At 36.0% G+C, this 18981-nt stretch overlaps 2 protein-coding genes across 2 annotated transcripts; both read right to left on the bottom strand.

Annotated features, from left to right (window-relative positions):
* Positions 1 to 8386: 8386 nt before the first annotated feature.
* LOC125202728 (uncharacterized) lies at positions 8387 to 9843 on the bottom strand. The gene is made up of 3 exons (XM_048101172.2): positions 9310 to 9843; positions 8785 to 8886; positions 8387 to 8631 (listed from the first exon to the last, which is right to left on the bottom strand). The coding sequence occupies exons 1-3, from the start codon at positions 9832 to 9834 to the stop codon at positions 8545 to 8547; spliced, it is 714 nt and encodes a 237-aa protein (XP_047957129.2). The 5' UTR covers positions 9835 to 9843; the 3' UTR covers positions 8387 to 8544.
* A 1597-nt stretch (positions 9844 to 11440) lies between these two features.
* On the bottom strand, positions 11441 to 11982 carry LOC148931439 (uncharacterized). Its single transcript, XM_089064786.1, has 2 exons — positions 11550 to 11982; positions 11441 to 11448 (listed from the first exon to the last, which is right to left on the bottom strand). Exons 1-2 carry the CDS (start codon positions 11980 to 11982, stop codon positions 11441 to 11443), a joined length of 441 nt encoding a protein of 146 aa, XP_088920912.1.
* Positions 11983 to 18981: the final 6999 nt, after the last annotated feature.

Raw genomic sequence — 18981 nt, 5'->3', positions numbered from 1 at the left:
CTGTAGCTCAAATGGTTAAGTTGGCTGCGAAAGAAACAAAGAGCCTAGTTCATTATAAATTTTGTATCCTTCTATTGCTTCCTTTATGTAATTAAGGAATTTTCACATTATTATCACTCATTTCACAATATTGTTGCATTTAAATCTTAATAATTTCAAAACAAACAAGTGTACATATCATTTGAGTAAATCCCGTTACTACTTAGCCAAGCATTTACTTAAACTCTTAATCCACTTCTTAATACTAACAAACTTCTGCTTGCTAGGACTGAGGTATATCTTCACAACAATGGGCAAGTAAATCCTCCTAAGCTCCTTTATCTTCTCATTGAAACACTCTGCCTCCGCCTCTGCCGCTTTGTGCAACCTCAACCAAGCCTTCTCTATCTTCTCCTTCTCGCCCGCTGCAATCCTCCCTGCTGCAAATCTGGTATTTTTCAGCCATGAGAAGTCACAAAATTTTCACTACTATTTATTATGAGGTGGTGATGCAGCAGCTTCATCATTTTTCTTAATCTTGAAGTAATTGAGTTTAATTAACTCAACAAGAGCTACAACAATCACAAATTATGTTTTATCATTATAACTGGATGAAGACCTAGAGCTAACAAACATAGCAAATACAAATGTATCGACTTGAGAGCTACCAATTCAATTATTCAAATATCACAAATTGTATTTTATACTTTTGTTCACTATACACTTGACGAACACCTCATGATAGAGCTGTTGAATGAAGATAGTTGACTCATTAATTCACAGCTCAAGACTTATGTAGACTTAGTCTTTGTTAGTTTTCAAAATTCCTAATGTTTAGCTATTTTCTGTTTTCGTAGTGGTCCTATTTCTTAGCTATATTCAGTTTAGCAGTTGCATTTTTCTTGTGTAGAGTGCCTATAAATAGCACCTCATATTAGTGGAATAAATAAGTCTTTTGAGTCATTCTTCTAATACACAAATGCTACGTTTATTTCTTTCTTCTTGCTCTACTCTCTGTTTCCAACATTTGTGGCATCTAGAGCTGGTTTCAATTACGATGGCCAGCAACGGAAGTTCGATGAGTGCTACACAACCACTCATTCCAGTCTTCAAAAGAGAAGCTATAAATATTGGAGTATTCGGATGCAGAGGTCTCAAGATCTATGGGACTTCGTGGAGCAGGGATATGCAGATCCCGATGAGGTGAACAGATTGCAGGAGAATAAGAAGAAAGACTCAAAGGCGTTGGCGATCATCCAGCAAGCGGTGCACGACAGCGTCTTCTCCAGAATTGCAACGGCGACCACCTCGAAGCAAGCTTGGTCAACTTTGCAGAAAGAATTCAAGGGAGATTCAAAAGTCATCGTCGTGAGATTGCAATCACTTCGACGTGACTTTGAAACGCTGATCATGAAGAATGGAGAATCTGTGGCTGATTTTTTGTCGAGGGCAATGGCAACTGTCAGTCAAATGCGATCTTGTGGAGATAAGATCACGGATCAGACCATCATTGAGAAGGTGCTCAGAAGCTTGACTCCAAAGTTTGATCATGTTGTAGCTGCAATTGAAGAATCAAAGGACCTATCGGTTTTTTCATATGAAGAACTGATGGGATCTCTTCAAGCTCGTGAGTCAAGGATTAACTGATCGTTTGAAAAGTCTGATGAAAAAGCTTTTCAAGTGAAAGGTGAATTTTCCAATCAAAAGGAGTTCTCTACAGTAAGAGGACGAGGCAAAGGAGGTTTCCGAGGTTGCGGGCGTGGCCAAGGTCGAGGTCGTGGCAGTCGATCTGATGCAAAGCAATATTTTGGTGGACAGCAAGGCGATAAGAGCCAAATTCAATGTCATAATTGTGGCAAATATGGGCACGTGAAAGCAGATTGTTGGTCGAAGGAAAAACAAGCAAATTGCGTCCAAGAAGAGGCGAATGATAACAAGTTATTCATGGCGGTTGCAGACGCCGTGGATGTGCCGAATGATGCGTGGTTCGTGGATAGTGGTTGCTCGAATCACATGTGTTCCAACAAGGAGATGTTCAAAGAGCTCGATGAATCTCACAAGATTCAAGTCAGGCTAGGTGATGACAAATCTATTCAAGTTGAGGGGAAAGGTACTGTTGCAGTAAAGGATGGCCATGGTAACACCAAACTCATTTATAATGTCTATTTTATTCCACACTTGGCACATATTTTGTTGAGTGTTGGGCAATTGATATCTACTGGATATATGGTGGTGTTTGATGATCGTTTGTGTCGTCAAAGAAAAAAAATCTGGGCAAATAATTGCAAAGGTTTGCATGATGGAGAATAGAATGTTTCCACTGCGAATATCAAATGTGGAGAAATACGCTCTTGTTTCTAGCACGCAAGAGGCGTAGAGGCTGTGGCATTTACGATATGGGCATCTCAACACCAATGGATTAAAGCTTCTACGCGAGAAAGGTATGATTCATGGGATGCCTAAATTTGATGATTTTGATTTATGTGAAGGATGTATCTATGGGAAACAGAGGAGGAAATTCTTTCCTAGTGGTGTATCGTGGAGAGCTTCTAATTGTCTTGAGCTCATTCATGCTGATTTGTGCGGGCCTATAAATACGGAGTCGATTGGTGGAAGTCGGTATTTCTTTCTAATTACCGATGATTATAGTCGCATGAGTTGGGTTTATTTTATGAAAAATAAATCCGAAGCCTTTGAGAACTTCAAGAATTTCAAGGCTATGGTGGAGAAGCAAAGTGAGAAGAGCATCAAGGTTCTTCGTACAGATAGGGGTGGTGAGTTTTGCTCTAATGAATTTAATCATTTTTGCGAGACTAATGGAATACGCAGAGAGTTGACAGCACCTTATACGCCGGAGCAGAATGGTGTGGCGGAGAGGAAAAATCGCACCATTGTAGAGATGGCGAGAAGCGTGTTGAAGGCGAAGCATCTCCCCAACTCCTTGTAGGCAGAAGCTGTTGCTACTGCCGTATTCTTGCTGAATTTATCTCCTACAAAAGCTGTTCAAAATCGCACACCATATGAAGCTTGGGGAGGTACGAAGCCGACGGTGAGCCATCTAAAGGTTTTTGGATGCGTAGCTTATGCTTTGGTGAGCTCTCAACATCGTCGAAAGCTTGACGTGAAATCTGAAAAGTGTATCTTCATTGGGTACTCTTCTCAATCTAAAACATACAAGTTATATAAACCTCTTAGTGGAAAAGTTATTATCAGCAGAGACGTTGTTTTTCATGAAGATGCTGGTGGGATTGGGAGAGCAAGCAAGATGATCCATATACTCTCTTCCCGCTGGACACGAGTGATGCAGATTCTGGTGTGAATTCGCTGCACAGCAGCCCTCCGAATTCACCACAAAACAGCCCCATAAACTCACCAAATATTACTCCAAACACTACTTCTCCAAATACGCCTCATACCAGCCCTATAAATCCTCCAAACTTAAATACACCACCTTCATTAAGTAGTTGTTCATCTCTCGAAACACCCCCTCCACGAGGCTATAGGTCTCTAACTGAACTTTATGATAGATGTACTTTTGCTCTTATGGTTGCGGATCCAAATCGGTTCCATGATGCTGCTGGAGAAGAGAAGTTGCAGAATGCAATGAATGAGGAGATTGTAGCAATTGAAAAGAATGGAACTTGGATGCTGGAAGACTTGCCGGAAAATAAGAGTGCTATTGGTTTGAAGTGGGTGTTCAAGACGAAGTATAATGCAGATGGGAGTGTGCAGAAATACAAGGCTCGTTTGGTTGTCAAGGGCTATGCGCAGAAGCAGGGCATCGACTACGAGGAAACGTTCTCTCCGGTTGCTCGCTTCAAAATCGTGAGAATGTTCTTGTCTTTGGCTGCTCATCTTAAGTGGCCTATCTATCAACTTGATGTCAAGTCTGCGTTTCTGAACGGACACTTGGAGGAGGAAGTCTATGTCATGCAGCCGGAAGGATTTGTTGTTGAAGGCATGGAGGATAAGGTCTATAGGTTGAAGAAAGCTTTATATGGCTTGAAGCAGGCTCCGCAAGCGTGGTACAACAAGCTGGATTCGTTTTTCTAGCAAAATGGATTTGAACGAAGTGCTAATGAGCCTACGTTGTATGCAAAGAAGGGAAGTAACGGTAGCTTGCTCCTTGTTTGTGTATATGTTGATGATATAATATATATGGGATCTTCTAACTCTCTTATTACTGAGTTCAAAGAGAGTATGATGAATATGTTTGAGATGACAGATTTGGGTTTGCTTAATTATTTTCTTGGATTGGAAATTAAGCAAGGAGAAGATGGAGTGTTCGTTTTCCAGAAAAAGTATGCCGATGATCTTCTCAAACGCTTCAACATGACGAATTGCAGAGCTGCAGTTACTCCCATGAATATGATTGAAAAGTTGCAGCTCAAAGATGGTACGGAGGAAGCTGATGCAGTAAGCTTTCGGAGTCTAGTTGGAGGTTTGATTTATTTAACGCATACGAGGCCCGATATTGCCTTTGCCGTTGGTATGGTTTCCAGATTTATGCACAATCCAACACGTCAACATTTTGGAGCTGCAAAAAGGATTCTTCGCTACATAGCTGGAACTCAAAATTTTGGTATTTGGTACTCAAATGTTGCTGATTTTGAGTTGGTTGGGTTCACGGACAGTGATTGGGCAGGTTCGGTGGATGATAGGCGAAGTACTTCAGGCTACGTATTCAATCTCGGGTCAGGAGCTGTGACATGGAGTTCGAAGAAGCAAGGAGTAACAACGCTTTCGACTGCAGAACAGAGTATGTGGCTGCTACTTCTTCAGCTTGTCAAGGAGTGTGGTTGAGAAGGTTATTGGCTGATTTCGAGCAGGAGCAGAAGAAGGCTACTGGAATTTTCTGTGATAATCAATCAGCTGTTGCGATAGTAAAGAATCCAGTTATGCACGGGAGAACGAAGCACATCGATATTAAGTTTCACTTCATAAGAGATTTGATTAATGAAGGGGTCATCTCTTTGAAGTTTTGCAGCAGCATTGAGAACTTGGCTGATATTTTCACCAAGTCGTTGTCTTTGGAGAAGCACGTCAAGTTCAGAAATATGCTCGGAGTGTGCAATTATGAATAAGGGGGAGTGTTGAATGAAGATCGTTGACTCATTAATTCACAGCTCAAGACTTATCTAGACTTAGTCTTTGTTAGTTTTCAAAATTCCTAATGTTTAGCTATTTTCTGTTTCCGTAGTGGTCCTATTTCTTAGCTATATTCAGTTTAGCAGTTGCATTTTTCTTGTGTAGAGTGCCTATAAATAGCACCTCATTTCAATCGAATAAATAAGTCTTTTGAGTCATTCTTCTAATACACAAAGGCTACGTTTATTTCTTTCTTCTTGCTGTACTCTACTCTCTGTTTCCAACATTTGCTACCAGACATAGCAAATACTAATGTATCAAGTTGAGAGCTACCAATTCAAATATCACAAATAATTGTGTTTTACACTTTTCTTCATTATACATTTGACGAAGACCTCGTGAGAGCTATCAGACAGAAAATTTAAATGTATCGCTTTAGAGCTACCAATTCAAATACAAATTGTATTTTATAGTAGTACATTTTTTTGGTTATACACTTGACGATCGAAGACTTCATGAGAGCTAACAGACATAGGAAATACAAATGTATCGAAAAATGTTCCAAAAAACGTTCCTTCCGAATCTTTTTTTTTTTTCAATTTTTGTAAGTTCCATAAAATTAAATAGTTCACTTAAACTTTTGGCTAGTTTTTTTCTTTTATGAGGCGTGCTTTACAAATTTCGCATTAAAACACATTCATCCTCAAAGTCCTTATTTTTATGAGATGGGTGAATTATCATTTAAAAATACAAAAAATAGACACAATTACTTGTGTTTAAATTTTTTTATAAATATAATTTAGGATAAAAAAGAATACGACACTTAATCGTATTAAAAAATGACTTTTGCTATATTTTTAGTGGAGACTAATTGTCTTTATGGTGCTTATGTTCAATCAATTTATACACATTTTGATTTGTCTTGCTTGTTCATTTCTAAACATTCATGCGTATACACCAATTTCGTAATAAGCGTATAACAGCATGGTTTATTCAATTTTTTGGGGGCTTTAAAGTTTAGTATATTCATCAATTTATATACTACTCCCTCCATCCCCGTTTAATTATCACTTTTGGGGGGGTTTAATGTTTAGTGTATTCATCAGTTTCTTGTCTTAGTAGATATATGTCTAATTCTGGTCCTGTTCACTGGGAAGCTCTGAAATGGCTTCTGAGATACTTGAAGCTAACTGCTAAGTATGGTTTATGCTATTCTAAGTGTGATGAAGGTATTTTACTAACTGGTTTTGTGGATTCCAATTATGCTAATGATAGGGCCAAGAGGAAGTCACCTATTTCCTATGTGTTTATAGTTTGTAGATCTTGTATGAGTTGGAAATCCCAATTGCAGCACATAGTGGCCTTGTCTACTACTGACTCAGAGTATATTGCTATCACTGAAGCAATGAAAGAGGCAGTATGGTTAAAGGGAGTGCTTTCTGAACTTAAGTTTATGAAATCTTCTCCTGTTGTGTTTTCCGATTCTCAATCTGCAATTCAGTTTTGTAAAAATCATGTATTCCATGATAGGACAAAGAATATAGATGTAAGATTTCATAACATAAAAGATATTGTAGAAAAACATGAGGTTTTTCTTCAAAAGGTACATACATATAAAAACCTAGCTGACATGGGAACCAAGCCCTTACCATTAGAAAAACTTCTTTTCTACATTAAATACTTGCACTTTGATCTAGGATAGGTTGCATGTCCCGGGGAAAGACCTTAGCCACCTTATCAGCTGTGGTAAGGGTGGTAGGTAGCTGAAAGCATGAAGTCCTTTAGACAAATGGGTGTCAGCCCCTCTGGTGTTTAAAGGCAACCTGGTGGTTTTCCAAAATGCTAATGAACCTGGGTGCTAAGGGAACTACCTTGTAGGTTGTGATAAGTTGTACCTTAGCCTGTCATACATGATTGGTTTATCAGAATAAAGTCCAAGGTAGAGTATATTGGATAATTGTGGACTTCTATTTGGGTTGCATCTTTTATTTAGGCCCGGGTGAAATTATTTGGGTTGAGCCCAATTACTTACTCACACCCTCTAGATGCTGCCATGTGTCCCTTCTCTCGGCTCTTGCTTCTACACCGTTGGATCTAGGGCTGTGGTTGATATACGAGAGGGAGCCGGTTAGGCTCCTCACTGTTCATTGACTTCTCTCTCTCGACGCGTGCCGAATTCTCTCTTGTTTCCCTCTCTTCTCCGACGAGTTCTCCGGTTGATTTATGTGGTTTATCACTGTTTCTTGGAGTGATTAACCTCTTGTGAGTGTTGGGGAAAGCAATCCTTTCGATTGCTTGTGTTCTGGAAAAACCTAGGATTTGTGGTGATTGAGTGTTCTGCTTCGAGTTGTGTTCGGTTGAACTTGATCCGGTGTGAAGGGGTCTTGTGGTGAAGGCATCGGTGGTGTGAGGGTGCACTCTAACCAGTCCAGCTGTGTGGTTTGGCGGGTTCTGAGCCAATCTCTTTAATCTATTTGATGTTCTTGTTTCTTATTAGTAATTTCCTTTAGATCCGAGAGGATCTTACTTGTTGTTGCTAATTTGTGCTTTAAGTGTGCAGGTTGTGGAGACTACAAGACTTGATAGCTTAGATCCTTTCAAGAGCTAGGGTTTCTTGTTCTTGCATTAAAATCTGTAACACTTGTGTAATATCAGCCACTGTTGAGACTACAATACGTGTTAATGATAGTTTATGACCTCAACTTTGATTAACATTTAATTATGTTTAAAGGCCATGATAAATGTTCTCTCCATCCGCCATTACTTGTCACTACTTTCATTTTCGGTCCATCGGCCAATTCTTGTCACACTTACGTTAGACTATTTTTGGTAATGGACCCACATTCGATTAATTCATTTTCACTCACAACAAAACTAGTACTCCCTCCGTCCCACTTAAGATGACACGTTTTCCTTTTTAGTTTGTTTCAACTAAGATGACACATTTCCCTTTTTGGTAACTTTCTCTCTCCAATTAATACACTCAACCACTTTTTCTCACTCCTATTAAAATATTCATCTATCTTCATCTCTCTACTTTAATACCTACACCCACCTTCTCTCTCTCCACACTTTAACCAATAACTCCTAAAATCCCGTGCCGGCTAAGCAATGTGTCATCTTAGCCGGGACGGAGGGAGTATAAAAAAGTAAGACTCACATTCCATTAACTTTTTCTATCCATTTTCCTTTATACTCCCTCCGTCCCCCAAAGTTTGTCCCAATTTGGCCCGATGCAGATTTAAGAAATAGTTCACAAGACATCAGTCTCATAACAAAAAATTCCAAAAGCAACGAGAACAAACAACAGCAGCTAGCAGCTAGCAGGTAGTTCATGAATGCAAATTAAAAACAAAAAAAGAAAAATGATATAACAAAGCAAACATAAAAAGCCCAAAGGATGTCATCGGTACCAAAGATCACCGTAGACTTTTCACCTTTTTCTTCCTTATGAATTTATTTTGCTCTCTCATATATTCACAAAATAGTGCAGGAGCTGAAGGTGGAAAAGGCCCCGAATTTGACTGCTGTGTCAAGTAAATAATATGCAGCCTTCCTTTTATTCTGAGATGCATCAACAAAGAGCAATGTGTTAATCAAATTGAGTTTCATTTTATCTTTGCTTGCATATACTATATCATTTTCATAAAACTAATTTTCATATCTATAATATTTCTCGTTCCAAAATTCAAATAAAAACAAATTATGCGTACTTACCCACTTTGGTTTTGGTGGTGCTTGAACAATTGCATTTTCTATCATAACTACAGTGCCTTCATGTTGTAATGGAAACATGGAATTTGTGGGTCTATTCCTAGCCTGCAGCCACAAACAAGAGATTTACCGACTATAAAGGGAAAAGCGAACTGCATTATTCATAAATTCGAATCGAATATTACGTACTGTATACTCATATTTTAATTATTTTTATGGACATTCCAAAACAGCAAAATGAGACTATTTTTAATGGACAGAAAGAGTATATAAGTGATAGGAACACAAAAACCAATTAGTGATCCCAAATTGAAAACCTATCTATGCATGGTCAGTTTAATTTAATCCATAGTCTACGATCAACTATGATACCATGATAGAAATGCATAGATTCCATCCTAAAATCAATTTGTGATATGAGGAGAAACCATAAGACTTATATTGTGATTTTAGATTCTCTTTACACTAACATGAGATAGTTATATCTTTATTTCTAGTTTCAATTTCCAGCAATAAGATCAACATTACCTCATTAGAATTTACCCCCGACGCATGTGCAAGCTCCGGATCTCTCATAGCTTGCAAAAATGCATAATTGTCCAGAAACTGAGACCGGCCGTCGTGATTATGATTGCATTTCCGCATCTGATAGCAATCACAACACAGATGGAATGAGGTTTTCGGATTCTTAAAGCAGTCGACACAGGAGAAGAATATTCCGGGGATGAATTCAGCGCAGCAGTCGCAGAAGGGGCGGCCACTCCTAATGATGTAATACAATGTCATGACATCATAGAAGTCTAGGGTGCCTCTGTTGTCTAGGTCAAGCTTGTCGAAGAAAGAACGGTTTTGCATGAAGGAATAGCCTTCGTGCTTCATGAAGGCTATGAACTCGGAAAGATCGACTTGACCGTCTCCATCTGTGTCCATGGATTTGTAAAATTCTCTTGCTAATTTTTTGACCTGTGGAGATCCTGCTCGGTAATGGGCTTTTGCGATTACGTGTAGTTCTTCCATTCCTTTCTGTTTTAATTCATGTTCCAACAACATCATTAATATTCTCACACAAATGTTGAGACTACATTAGTACTGTGTTAGTTACACCATAGTTTATGACCTCAGCTCTGATTAAGTTTCATTATGTGTTTGGGCTGTTGGGCATATCAGTATGGTCTTAAGAAATGTGAAGTGAAGTGATAGAAAAATACTCCCTCTGTTTCCGGCAATTAAAGACGCATAAATTATTTGATTTATAAAATAAATGAATGAAAAAGTTAATGAATGTGTGTCTATCAAAATCATATCTTTTGTCTAAACATCAAACCATGTACATTTTGTGTACCATAAATAAATATACGTAAAAAATATATGAATTATGTACATTATTAAAAATATTACTCCCTCCGTTCCTGATTAAGCGTCACACTTTGACCGGACACGAGTTTTAAAAAATATCAAAGAAAAGTTGGTTGAAAAAGTTAGTGGAATGTTGGATCTATTTTTTTATATTGGTTTTATAATAAAATGTGAGTGAATTGTGTTAGTAGAATGTGAGACCAACTTACTATTTATGGTAAAAATAAAGTGTGACTCTTAATTGGGGACGAACCGAAATGGAAAAGTGTGACTCTTAATCAGGGACGGAGGGAGTACATTTAGGAGTCCCTCCGTCCCACTTTAGGAGTCCCGGTTTACTATTTTTGGGTGTCCCACTTTAGGAGTCCCGGTTGGATTATTCCATAATTGGTAATCGGCCCCACATTCCACTCACGTTTTATTATAAAACTAATATATAAAAGTAAGACCCACATTGCACTATCTTTCTTCACCAACTTTCCTTTGTATTTTTTAAAACCCGTGCCGAACTCAACCAGGTCTCCTAAAGTGAGACGGAGAGAGTATAATGTACATTACTAGTCTGTATATGTAAGATTGGTTTTGAAATTAACACACCCATGTGAGTCTCATTTTTTATATATGTGTAATGAGTTAGTGGAGCATTTATCAAAAATAGAAAAAAGGTAAATGTGTCTTTAAATAACGGACAATCTAAAATGACAAAATTTATCAGATGTTGGTGGACGATGGAAGTATTAGTGGATTTAAAATGACACACCCACGTGAGTCTCATTTTTTATAAATGTGTCTTTAAACTATCTCTGTCCTTTAAAAATAGAAACTAATTCAATTTCGGTCCGTCCCTAAAATATACTCCCTCCGTCCCGGATAATTCGGGTCACTTTGACCGGGTACGGGTTTTAAGAATTGTAATGAAAAATGGGTTGAAAAAGTTAGTGGAATGTGGGTCCTACTTTTATATATTAGTTTTATAATAAAATGTGAGTAAGAATGAGTTAGTGGAATATGGGGTCCACTACCAAAAATGGTAAAAGTGAAGTGGGACAAATTATGTGAGACGGACTGAAATGGAAAACTGGGACAAATTATCTGAGACGGAGGGAGTAAAAACTTTCTAAATTTTCTATTTTAAGAAGTGGACCCCATAATCCACTTTCACTATTTCAATTATTTTTTTTTCTCTCTTATTTTAGCTATTTTTTTCTTTTATCCTCTCTTACTTTGTTAATTTTTTGTCTATCATTTATCGATTGCACATTAAAACACGTGTTATATAAGTGTAGTGATTTGATGTGAGGTCCTATAATTCTAAATAGATAAAAAAAAAATAAATGAGACTTTAAGGATCTCGTGAGACATTATTTTGTGTATGAATACCTTTTTTTGGACTTTTTCATCCTCAGCCGTACGATTCCTGAGGAGCGTGAGCAGAGAGTGATGATCCATCATGTTCTGCACAGAGTGCTCATGCGGCAACTCAGCGCCACGGCGGTAGCAAGAGCAGCAGAGGTCGTACGTATCTTCGCCTCTTCCCAAGCAAAGCGAGCAAGAGAAGTAGGGCCCCACCAGCAGCTCCGAGCAGCCGCTGCATTTGCCTATGGCCACCTTCTTCTCCATGTAGTAAAGGCACAGAAACTCATCGAAATCGAGGCACCCGTCGCCGTTCTTGTCAAGTTTCTGGAACACGGCATCCGCGCATAGCCACAAGCTCACCGACTTCTTGAACTCCGCCAGGCTTATCTTCCCGTCGCTGTCGACGTCGAGTTTTGCGAAGGATTGTTCGATCGATATCTTCTCGGCGTCGCTTGCTCTGTCGTAGTAGGATCTCGCGATTTCTCTCATTCCTTCCATATCTCTCTCTCTCTCTCTGTTAAAATGAATGTGTGATAGAAAATAATTATCTAAACTGACCTACAAAATTTGTCCACTAGCTGGAATGATATGCGAAGATACTAAGACTGATATATAAAAATTTGATAAACTAAGCCGTTTCTCTTCTACTCTGTTTCTTAAAAACAAGGATATTTGAAATACTCCCTCTGTTCCTTCATAGTTGAGTCATTTTTCCATTTCGGAAAGTTTCCTCATAGTTGAGTCATTTCCATTTATAGTAATTTTTCCCCCTCTCTTACTTTACTCTCTCTTACTTTATTCTCTCTACTTTATTCACTTTTTACTTTATTCTCTCTACCTTTTTCTCTTTCTTACTTTTTTATCTATTTATTTAACACACTCAACATTCATTTCTTAAACTCCCTGCCGAAAAGTTCCGCCTCAACTATGAGGGAACGGAGGGAGTAACACGTATTAATGCAAAATTTAATAAAGTAAAAGAGAGAGAGAGAGAAAAAAAAATTGGTAAAATAAGAGATATGAAGAAAAAACTGGTTAAGTAGGAGAAAGGGAGAGAAAAAAGTAATGGAATTAATGTTAGTGGATTATGGGATCCACTCTATTAGAGAGTGTAAATGGTATAAGTGGTAAATAAATTGATGTATAAGTGTGTAAAGATTTCCAAAAATGAAAAGTTTGAAAGTTGCTATTTTTAAGAAACGGACTAAAAAGAAAAGAGTTGTTATTTTTAAGAAACGGAAGAAGTATTAGAGTGATATGTTTTAAAACCCGGACCGGTGAGTGAACCGACGAGACTACTGGTTCACGGTTCAACTGGTCCAACCGGTCGAACCACTGATCCAACGAAAATACTATTATAAATATTAAAAAATATATAATTAATTAAAATGTACTACCAGTAAACTATAAGTTTAAAATATAGATAAACTTATTATTATTATTAAAAGAAGTTTAAAAATTTATCAATAAACCAATAAGATCAGTATTTAAAAATAAATAAATGGTGCATTAGAAGTGAGAAAAATGATAAATTTCCAAATAAAAATATCCTAGCTCCCCTCCAAACCACTGACGCACCTGCCAACCTACCATCCACTCCTATTCTGATAAACCGCCTTCCACGTCTTAGTAACTATTGAAATCACAATTTTCAGAATTTTTTCATCTCCCTTTCACCTCTTCTTCCATGCATGACATACCTCAAGCTCTTTCTTTTGGGCATACGTCACCACGAATCTGCCTCGGCCTCACCTATTGTAGGGTTCAGTGGGCCTGTGGGGGTAGGGGGCTCTGTGCGGAACAAAGTTGGTGCAGGGGTGAACCGACGGCGTTGCTTCCGGCGAGTTTAAGGAAAAAAAAAAGTAGGAATTGTTGTCTTGACCGGTCAAACCGGCTAGCGGTTTCCGGCCAAACCGCCCAGTTTTACCGGTCCAAAAAGGCTCGACATTCCAACGGTTTTACATGCTCAACCGGACCGGACAGGCACCGGTTCGCGACCGAACCAGTCCAACCGGCCGGTCCGGTCCAGTTTTTGAAACACTGTGTATAACCAACAATAATTACTCCCTCCGTCTCAGAGTAGATGTCACACTTAGGAGATGACATATGACTTTAGGAGATGTTATTTTGTGTTAAGTGATGAGAGAAAATATAATTTAATAATTGATGTGAGAGGGAACTTTTTCCAAAAGAGGAAATGTGATATATTTTGTACGACAAACTAAAAAAGAAAGTGTGACATCTACTATGGGACGGAGGGAGTAGTGTTGTTTTAATTCATTATTAAGGGCTGTAAAAGAGATAATAAGTGAGAGAAAATTTTTAGTTTTAAACAATCCAAAATTGTTGTAAATATTTTAAAAATATTACTAGCGTAAATAATTAGACTTTTTAATAATAGAATTTAGTTTCTAGGACATTCTGAATAGGACTAAGTCACTATAGACCGTAAGATATAAACAGGGAACGGTCATCGATTTTGTGAGAAAAAAATTACTAACAAATGAAGGGTCACTTTATTTTTTATAAGCTCGATCGAGCAAACACATATATAGACGATTTCAACGAATAGTTATAATTGCATAAGTGAGACTAATAAGAAAAAGCTTTATTAAGCGTAGTTGTAGTTGACATGAATTATTAATTTTCTCAACTCCGAAGCTGTCGTCAGTTAATTATTATATACACCGAGTCACTGAAAACTTTGTAGTAGGTAATTGGCTGAAGCCAGAAATCGGCAAGGTAAAGAAATTGAAAATGACATTTTTAGGGCAAATTGAAAAAAGAAAAACTAAATTTTGTGTTTGGTATATTTATAATTTCAAAAAAATAATTATATCAGAATATTGACATTTTTCTTAATTATTTAATAATTTAGTATAATTTTGGAGAAATTATATATGATCGTGCAGATGATAAATATTATGCAAACAAACTGTTTGATTACTTAAACGATGTCATTTAATGAACTTAGTTGATTATGTATTTAATTAGTATTATACATGTACCATCTTTAACAATTTTTAAAAAGTTGCAAAATGGGTAAGAAATTGACTAAAATTTCATGATATTTTTTAGCAATTTATTTCTATATTCTTAGGAGAAGGGGAGCGGTGTATTCAGATCTCTCCATCTATTTATATATTCATCATTAAAATTTAAATGACACGAATTAAGTTTTAAGTTGTTAATTTTCCGAGTATTGAGCTTGTTAGTTCCTTTCGAGTTTCGACGAATAATCATGAAAATGCTGTCGACTTATTCTTATGTCATGGCGGAAAAAGTAAAATTACAGACAAATGGGTTTCGGGAATCAGAAACAACTTTTTAAAGAAATTATAGTATATCCTACTTTTGAATTGATCAACTCTAATGGTGGTCAATAATAAATAATAGAAGTGACAATATATTCTATACGTTAAATTCATTCAAAAACCCACTTATAATAACTTTGGAATACAAATTGAAATTTTAGAAGTTAAAATAATAGTATATGAGAAATATTAATGACACTAAATTGACACAATCAACGTTTGGGGTGTAATAACTACCAATAGGCAGACTTTAGAGTTTAGATCCAACACCACCTTGCATGTAATTTTAAAATTTAGCACTGGTCCTTTAAAAATAAACCTTTTAGATTGATTATGTTGCCACTTCCACAACCGGCAATTTGGTGCTCGTCTCATTTCTGTCTTATTTTTGTGCAATTAAATACTCTCTGTCCCATATTATCCATAATATACGTAATACTTTTCTTTTTTAGTTTATCTAAAAAAAATGTTACAATTTTATTTTTTTTTTAAATTCTCTTTTAAATTACTCCCTCCGTCCCAGAGAAGTTGGCATACTTTGAAAATGGCACGGGATTTTAGGAGGTTTTATTTTGTGTGTTAAATGGAGAGAGAAAATATAATTTTTATATTCATGTGAGAGAGAACTTTTTTCAAAAAGGGAAATGTGACATCTTTTGTGGGACAAACTAAAAAGGAAAGTGAGCCAACTTCTCTGGGACGGAGGGAGTAATATTTTATAAAATTATATTTTGTCTCATCACTTCCACAGTATTCCCTTTGTTCCATGGTAGTTGAGATATTTCAATTTCTACAATCGTTTTGAAAAAATGATAGGAGTAATAAATATTTAAAGTTAAGAAATAGTATAGTAAGAGAAAGAATAATGTAGATAAGATTCTTCTCTTCAGGTATTCTCTCTCATGCTTTATTCTCTCTCATTTTTAACTATGTATTATCATTTTTTTCTAAACGAGTGCAAAAATGAATGACTCAACTACCTCAGAATGGAGGGAGCACAAAATAATATCTCCTAAAATCTTGTGCACTGAAGTGTGATATCTGTTAGGAGACGGAGAGATTACATACACTAGTGAAAAGGACAGAATATTGAAAAGCTAAAAATTAAATGTTGACTTTGTAGGATTCAATGCATATTAGTGATTGATAGGGTGATTATAGTGAGAAGTTTGACCAAGTGTTGCATAATACTCCTATTCGATTGTATCAATTTGTTTATTCAGACTATGATTGTGGTACGGGTACCTCATTGGTTAATGGATAAGATTTCTTTAAAATACCCCAATCAACTAGTTTAATTTTTTCTAATGATTGTGGGGCTAGAATTAAGAAGGAAAAAAGACAAAAGATATGAAAAGAATTTGAATACCATCCCTATAGATGTAAATGCAAATATACGGAAATGACCGATTAAGATAGTTAGAGAAAGGGAGTCGATTTTAACCGTCTTTCTCGACTAATTAAACAAGTGATGTTATGTTTCAGCACTTCTCTATTTTCAGTTGTCTTACACTTATTAGGGTAGTAATTTTATTTCTCTATCTACATAATATTAGAGCTGGACTAAAATCTAGAGGCGAATTAACAGAAATAAGATATTTCCATAAATTAAATACTACCTCCGTCCCTCAAAATTTGCTACACTCTGACCCGACACGGATTTTAAGAAATGTAATGGAAAGTGAGTTGAAAAAGTTGGTGGGATGTGGGTCCTATTTTTAAAGTATTAGTTTTATAATAAAATGTGAGTAGGAATGAGTTAGTGGAATATGAAGTCCACTACCAAAAATGGTAAAAGTGAAGTGTATCAAATTTTCAGGGACGGACCAAAATGGTAATATGTATCAAATTTTCAGGGACAGAGGTAGTATTACTATTAGAGCATATATGACAATGATCAATACAAAAATGCATCTTAATATCGAAATGCAGACCAAATCGTAACCCTAGGATTAGGTGATCTGATGGTCAATAATTAACCAAAAACACAGAAGATCTTTATTAATCAGTTTTAGGTCATTTATAAAATTTGAATTAAAGGTTATTTTTAGACCATTTCAGGTCATGTTTACTAAAAATGACCTACAAATAAACTTATAAATGACCTAAACATGCTCTCCGTACATTTTGGTTCTGCGTTTTATATTTAAGGTCTAGTTTTGTATAGATCAAAATCCACATATAACATTTTTATAAAAAATTACTACCTTCGTCCCATAATAAGAGTCACATTTTTTATTTCAGTCTGTCCTACAATAACAGTCACATTTTACATTTACCATAAATGATAAGTAGATCTTACAGTCCACTAACTCACTTCACTTACATTTTATTATAACACGAATATAAAAAAGTGAGTCTCATCCTATATTAACTTTTCTATTTCACTAATTTTTATATTTCTTAGAACTCGTACCTATACCATACATAACTCCTATCGTGGGAAAAAGACAGTAACGTAACACTAAAATTGCATGTACCATTTCAAGCTTCATCTATTTAATTAGTCACTTGCAAAGTCTTTAATTAGTCACTTGCAAAGTCTTGTGGAAAGAATAATTAATTGGTGATAGCTTCGGAATTGACATGCAAATTAATAAAATTAGTTAGTGATGTCAAATAGGCTTAAAAAAAAAAAAACAAATAAGTCACCGGGCAATTATAATTATATTATTGAAATTTGAAACCGTCCAACTTGGTGCTATTGTGTGATTGGTCGATCGAGCTTGGTGACTTATTTGTTTTTTCTTTTTTAAGTCTATTTGACATCACTAACTAATTTTATTAATTTGCATGTCAATTCCGAAGCTATCACCAATTAATTATTCTTTCCGCAAGACTTTGCAAGTGACTAATTAAATAGTTGAAGCTTGAAATGGTAAATGCAATTTTAGTGTTACGTTACTATCCTCGTCCCAAAATAGGATTCATGTATGGTATAGGTACGAGTTCTAAGAAATGTAAAACTAGTGGATTAGAAAAGATTACGTAGAATGTGATTCACTTTTTTTATTAATTTTATAATAAAATATAAGTGAAGTGAGTTAGTGGAATGTGAGACCTACTTACCATTTATAATAACGATAAAATGTGATTGTTATTGTGGGACAGACTTAAATAGCAAAATGTGACTCTTATTATAGGACAGTCTGAAATAGCAAAATGTGACTCTTGTTGTGGACGGAGTAGTAGTTTTTTATAAAAATGTTATATATGGATTTTGATCTATGCAAAACGAGACCTTAAATACAAAACGCAGAACCAAAATGTACGGAGAGCATGTTTAGGTCATTTTTAGTAAAGATGACCCGAAATGATCTAAAAATAACTTTTAATTCGTATTTTATAAAATTACTTAAAACTAATTAATAATGATCTTCTGTGTTTTTGGTTAATTATTAACCATCAGATCGCCTACCTAGGATTACGATGTGGTATGTAATTTTGTATTAAGATGCATTTTTATATAGATCATTTTCCTCTATCCTCTAATACTAATATTTATTTTATGGAAATATCTTATTTTTATTAATTCGCCTCTGGATTCAAGTCCAGCTCTAATATTATTTAGATAGAAAAATAAAATTACTACCCCAATAAATGTAAGACAACTGAAAATAGAGATAAGTGCTGAAATATAACATCACTTATTTAATTGGTTGAGAAAGACGGTTAAAATCGACTCCCTTTCTCTTACTCCCCCTTCCGACCTAAGGAAGATGACCGCTTCCTTGGACGGCACGAGATTTTATGTAGTTTTATTTTATGAGTTGAGTGGAGAGAGTAAAGTAAGAGAGAAGGAATAAAATAGAGAGATAAATGTGTTTTTATTTTAAGTAATGGATCATCCTAATTGGGACAAACCAAAAAGAAAATGAGTCATCTTTAATATTCCCTCCGTCCCACTTTTGGAGTCCCGGTTGAGTTAGACACGAGTTTTAAGAAATATAAAACAAAGTTGGTGAAAAAAAGAAAGTGGAATGTGAGTCCTAGTTTTATAATTAATTAGTTTTATAATAATATGTGAGTGGAAAAAGGTGAGTGGAATGTGAGGCCTATTACCAATTATGAAATATTTCAACCGGGACTCTTAAAGTGGGATACCTAAAAATAGTAAACCGGGACTCTTAAAGTGGGACAGAGGGAGTACAACGGAGGGAGTACTAATGAATCG

This window comes from Salvia hispanica, chromosome 2, assembly GCF_029641045.1.
Source record: "Salvia hispanica isolate PSC_SH4W2 chromosome 2, Shi_PSC_v1, whole genome shotgun sequence".
In the NCBI taxonomy this organism is placed as follows: Eukaryota; Viridiplantae; Streptophyta; class Magnoliopsida; order Lamiales; family Lamiaceae; genus Salvia; species Salvia hispanica.
This window is presented reverse-complemented; position numbering and strand designations above follow the sequence as displayed.

Excerpts from the sequence above, each read along its gene's own strand:
- LOC125202728 (XM_048101172.2), bottom strand. The coding sequence starts at position 9,834 with ATGATGTTGTTGGAACATGAATTAAAACAGAAAGGAATGGAAGAACTA. Across the intron at positions 8,887-9,309 it reads CGGGGGTAAATTCTAATGAG|GCTAGGAATAGACCCACAAA; the intron begins GTAATGTTGATC and ends TTGTGGCTGCAG. Across the intron at positions 8,632-8,784 it reads CACCACCAAAACCAAAGTGG|AATAAAAGGAAGGCTGCATA; the intron begins GTAAGTACGCAT and ends GATGCATCTCAG.
- LOC148931439 (XM_089064786.1), bottom strand. The coding sequence starts at position 11,982 with ATGAGAGAAATCGCGAGATCCTACTACGACAGAGCAAGCGACGCCGAG.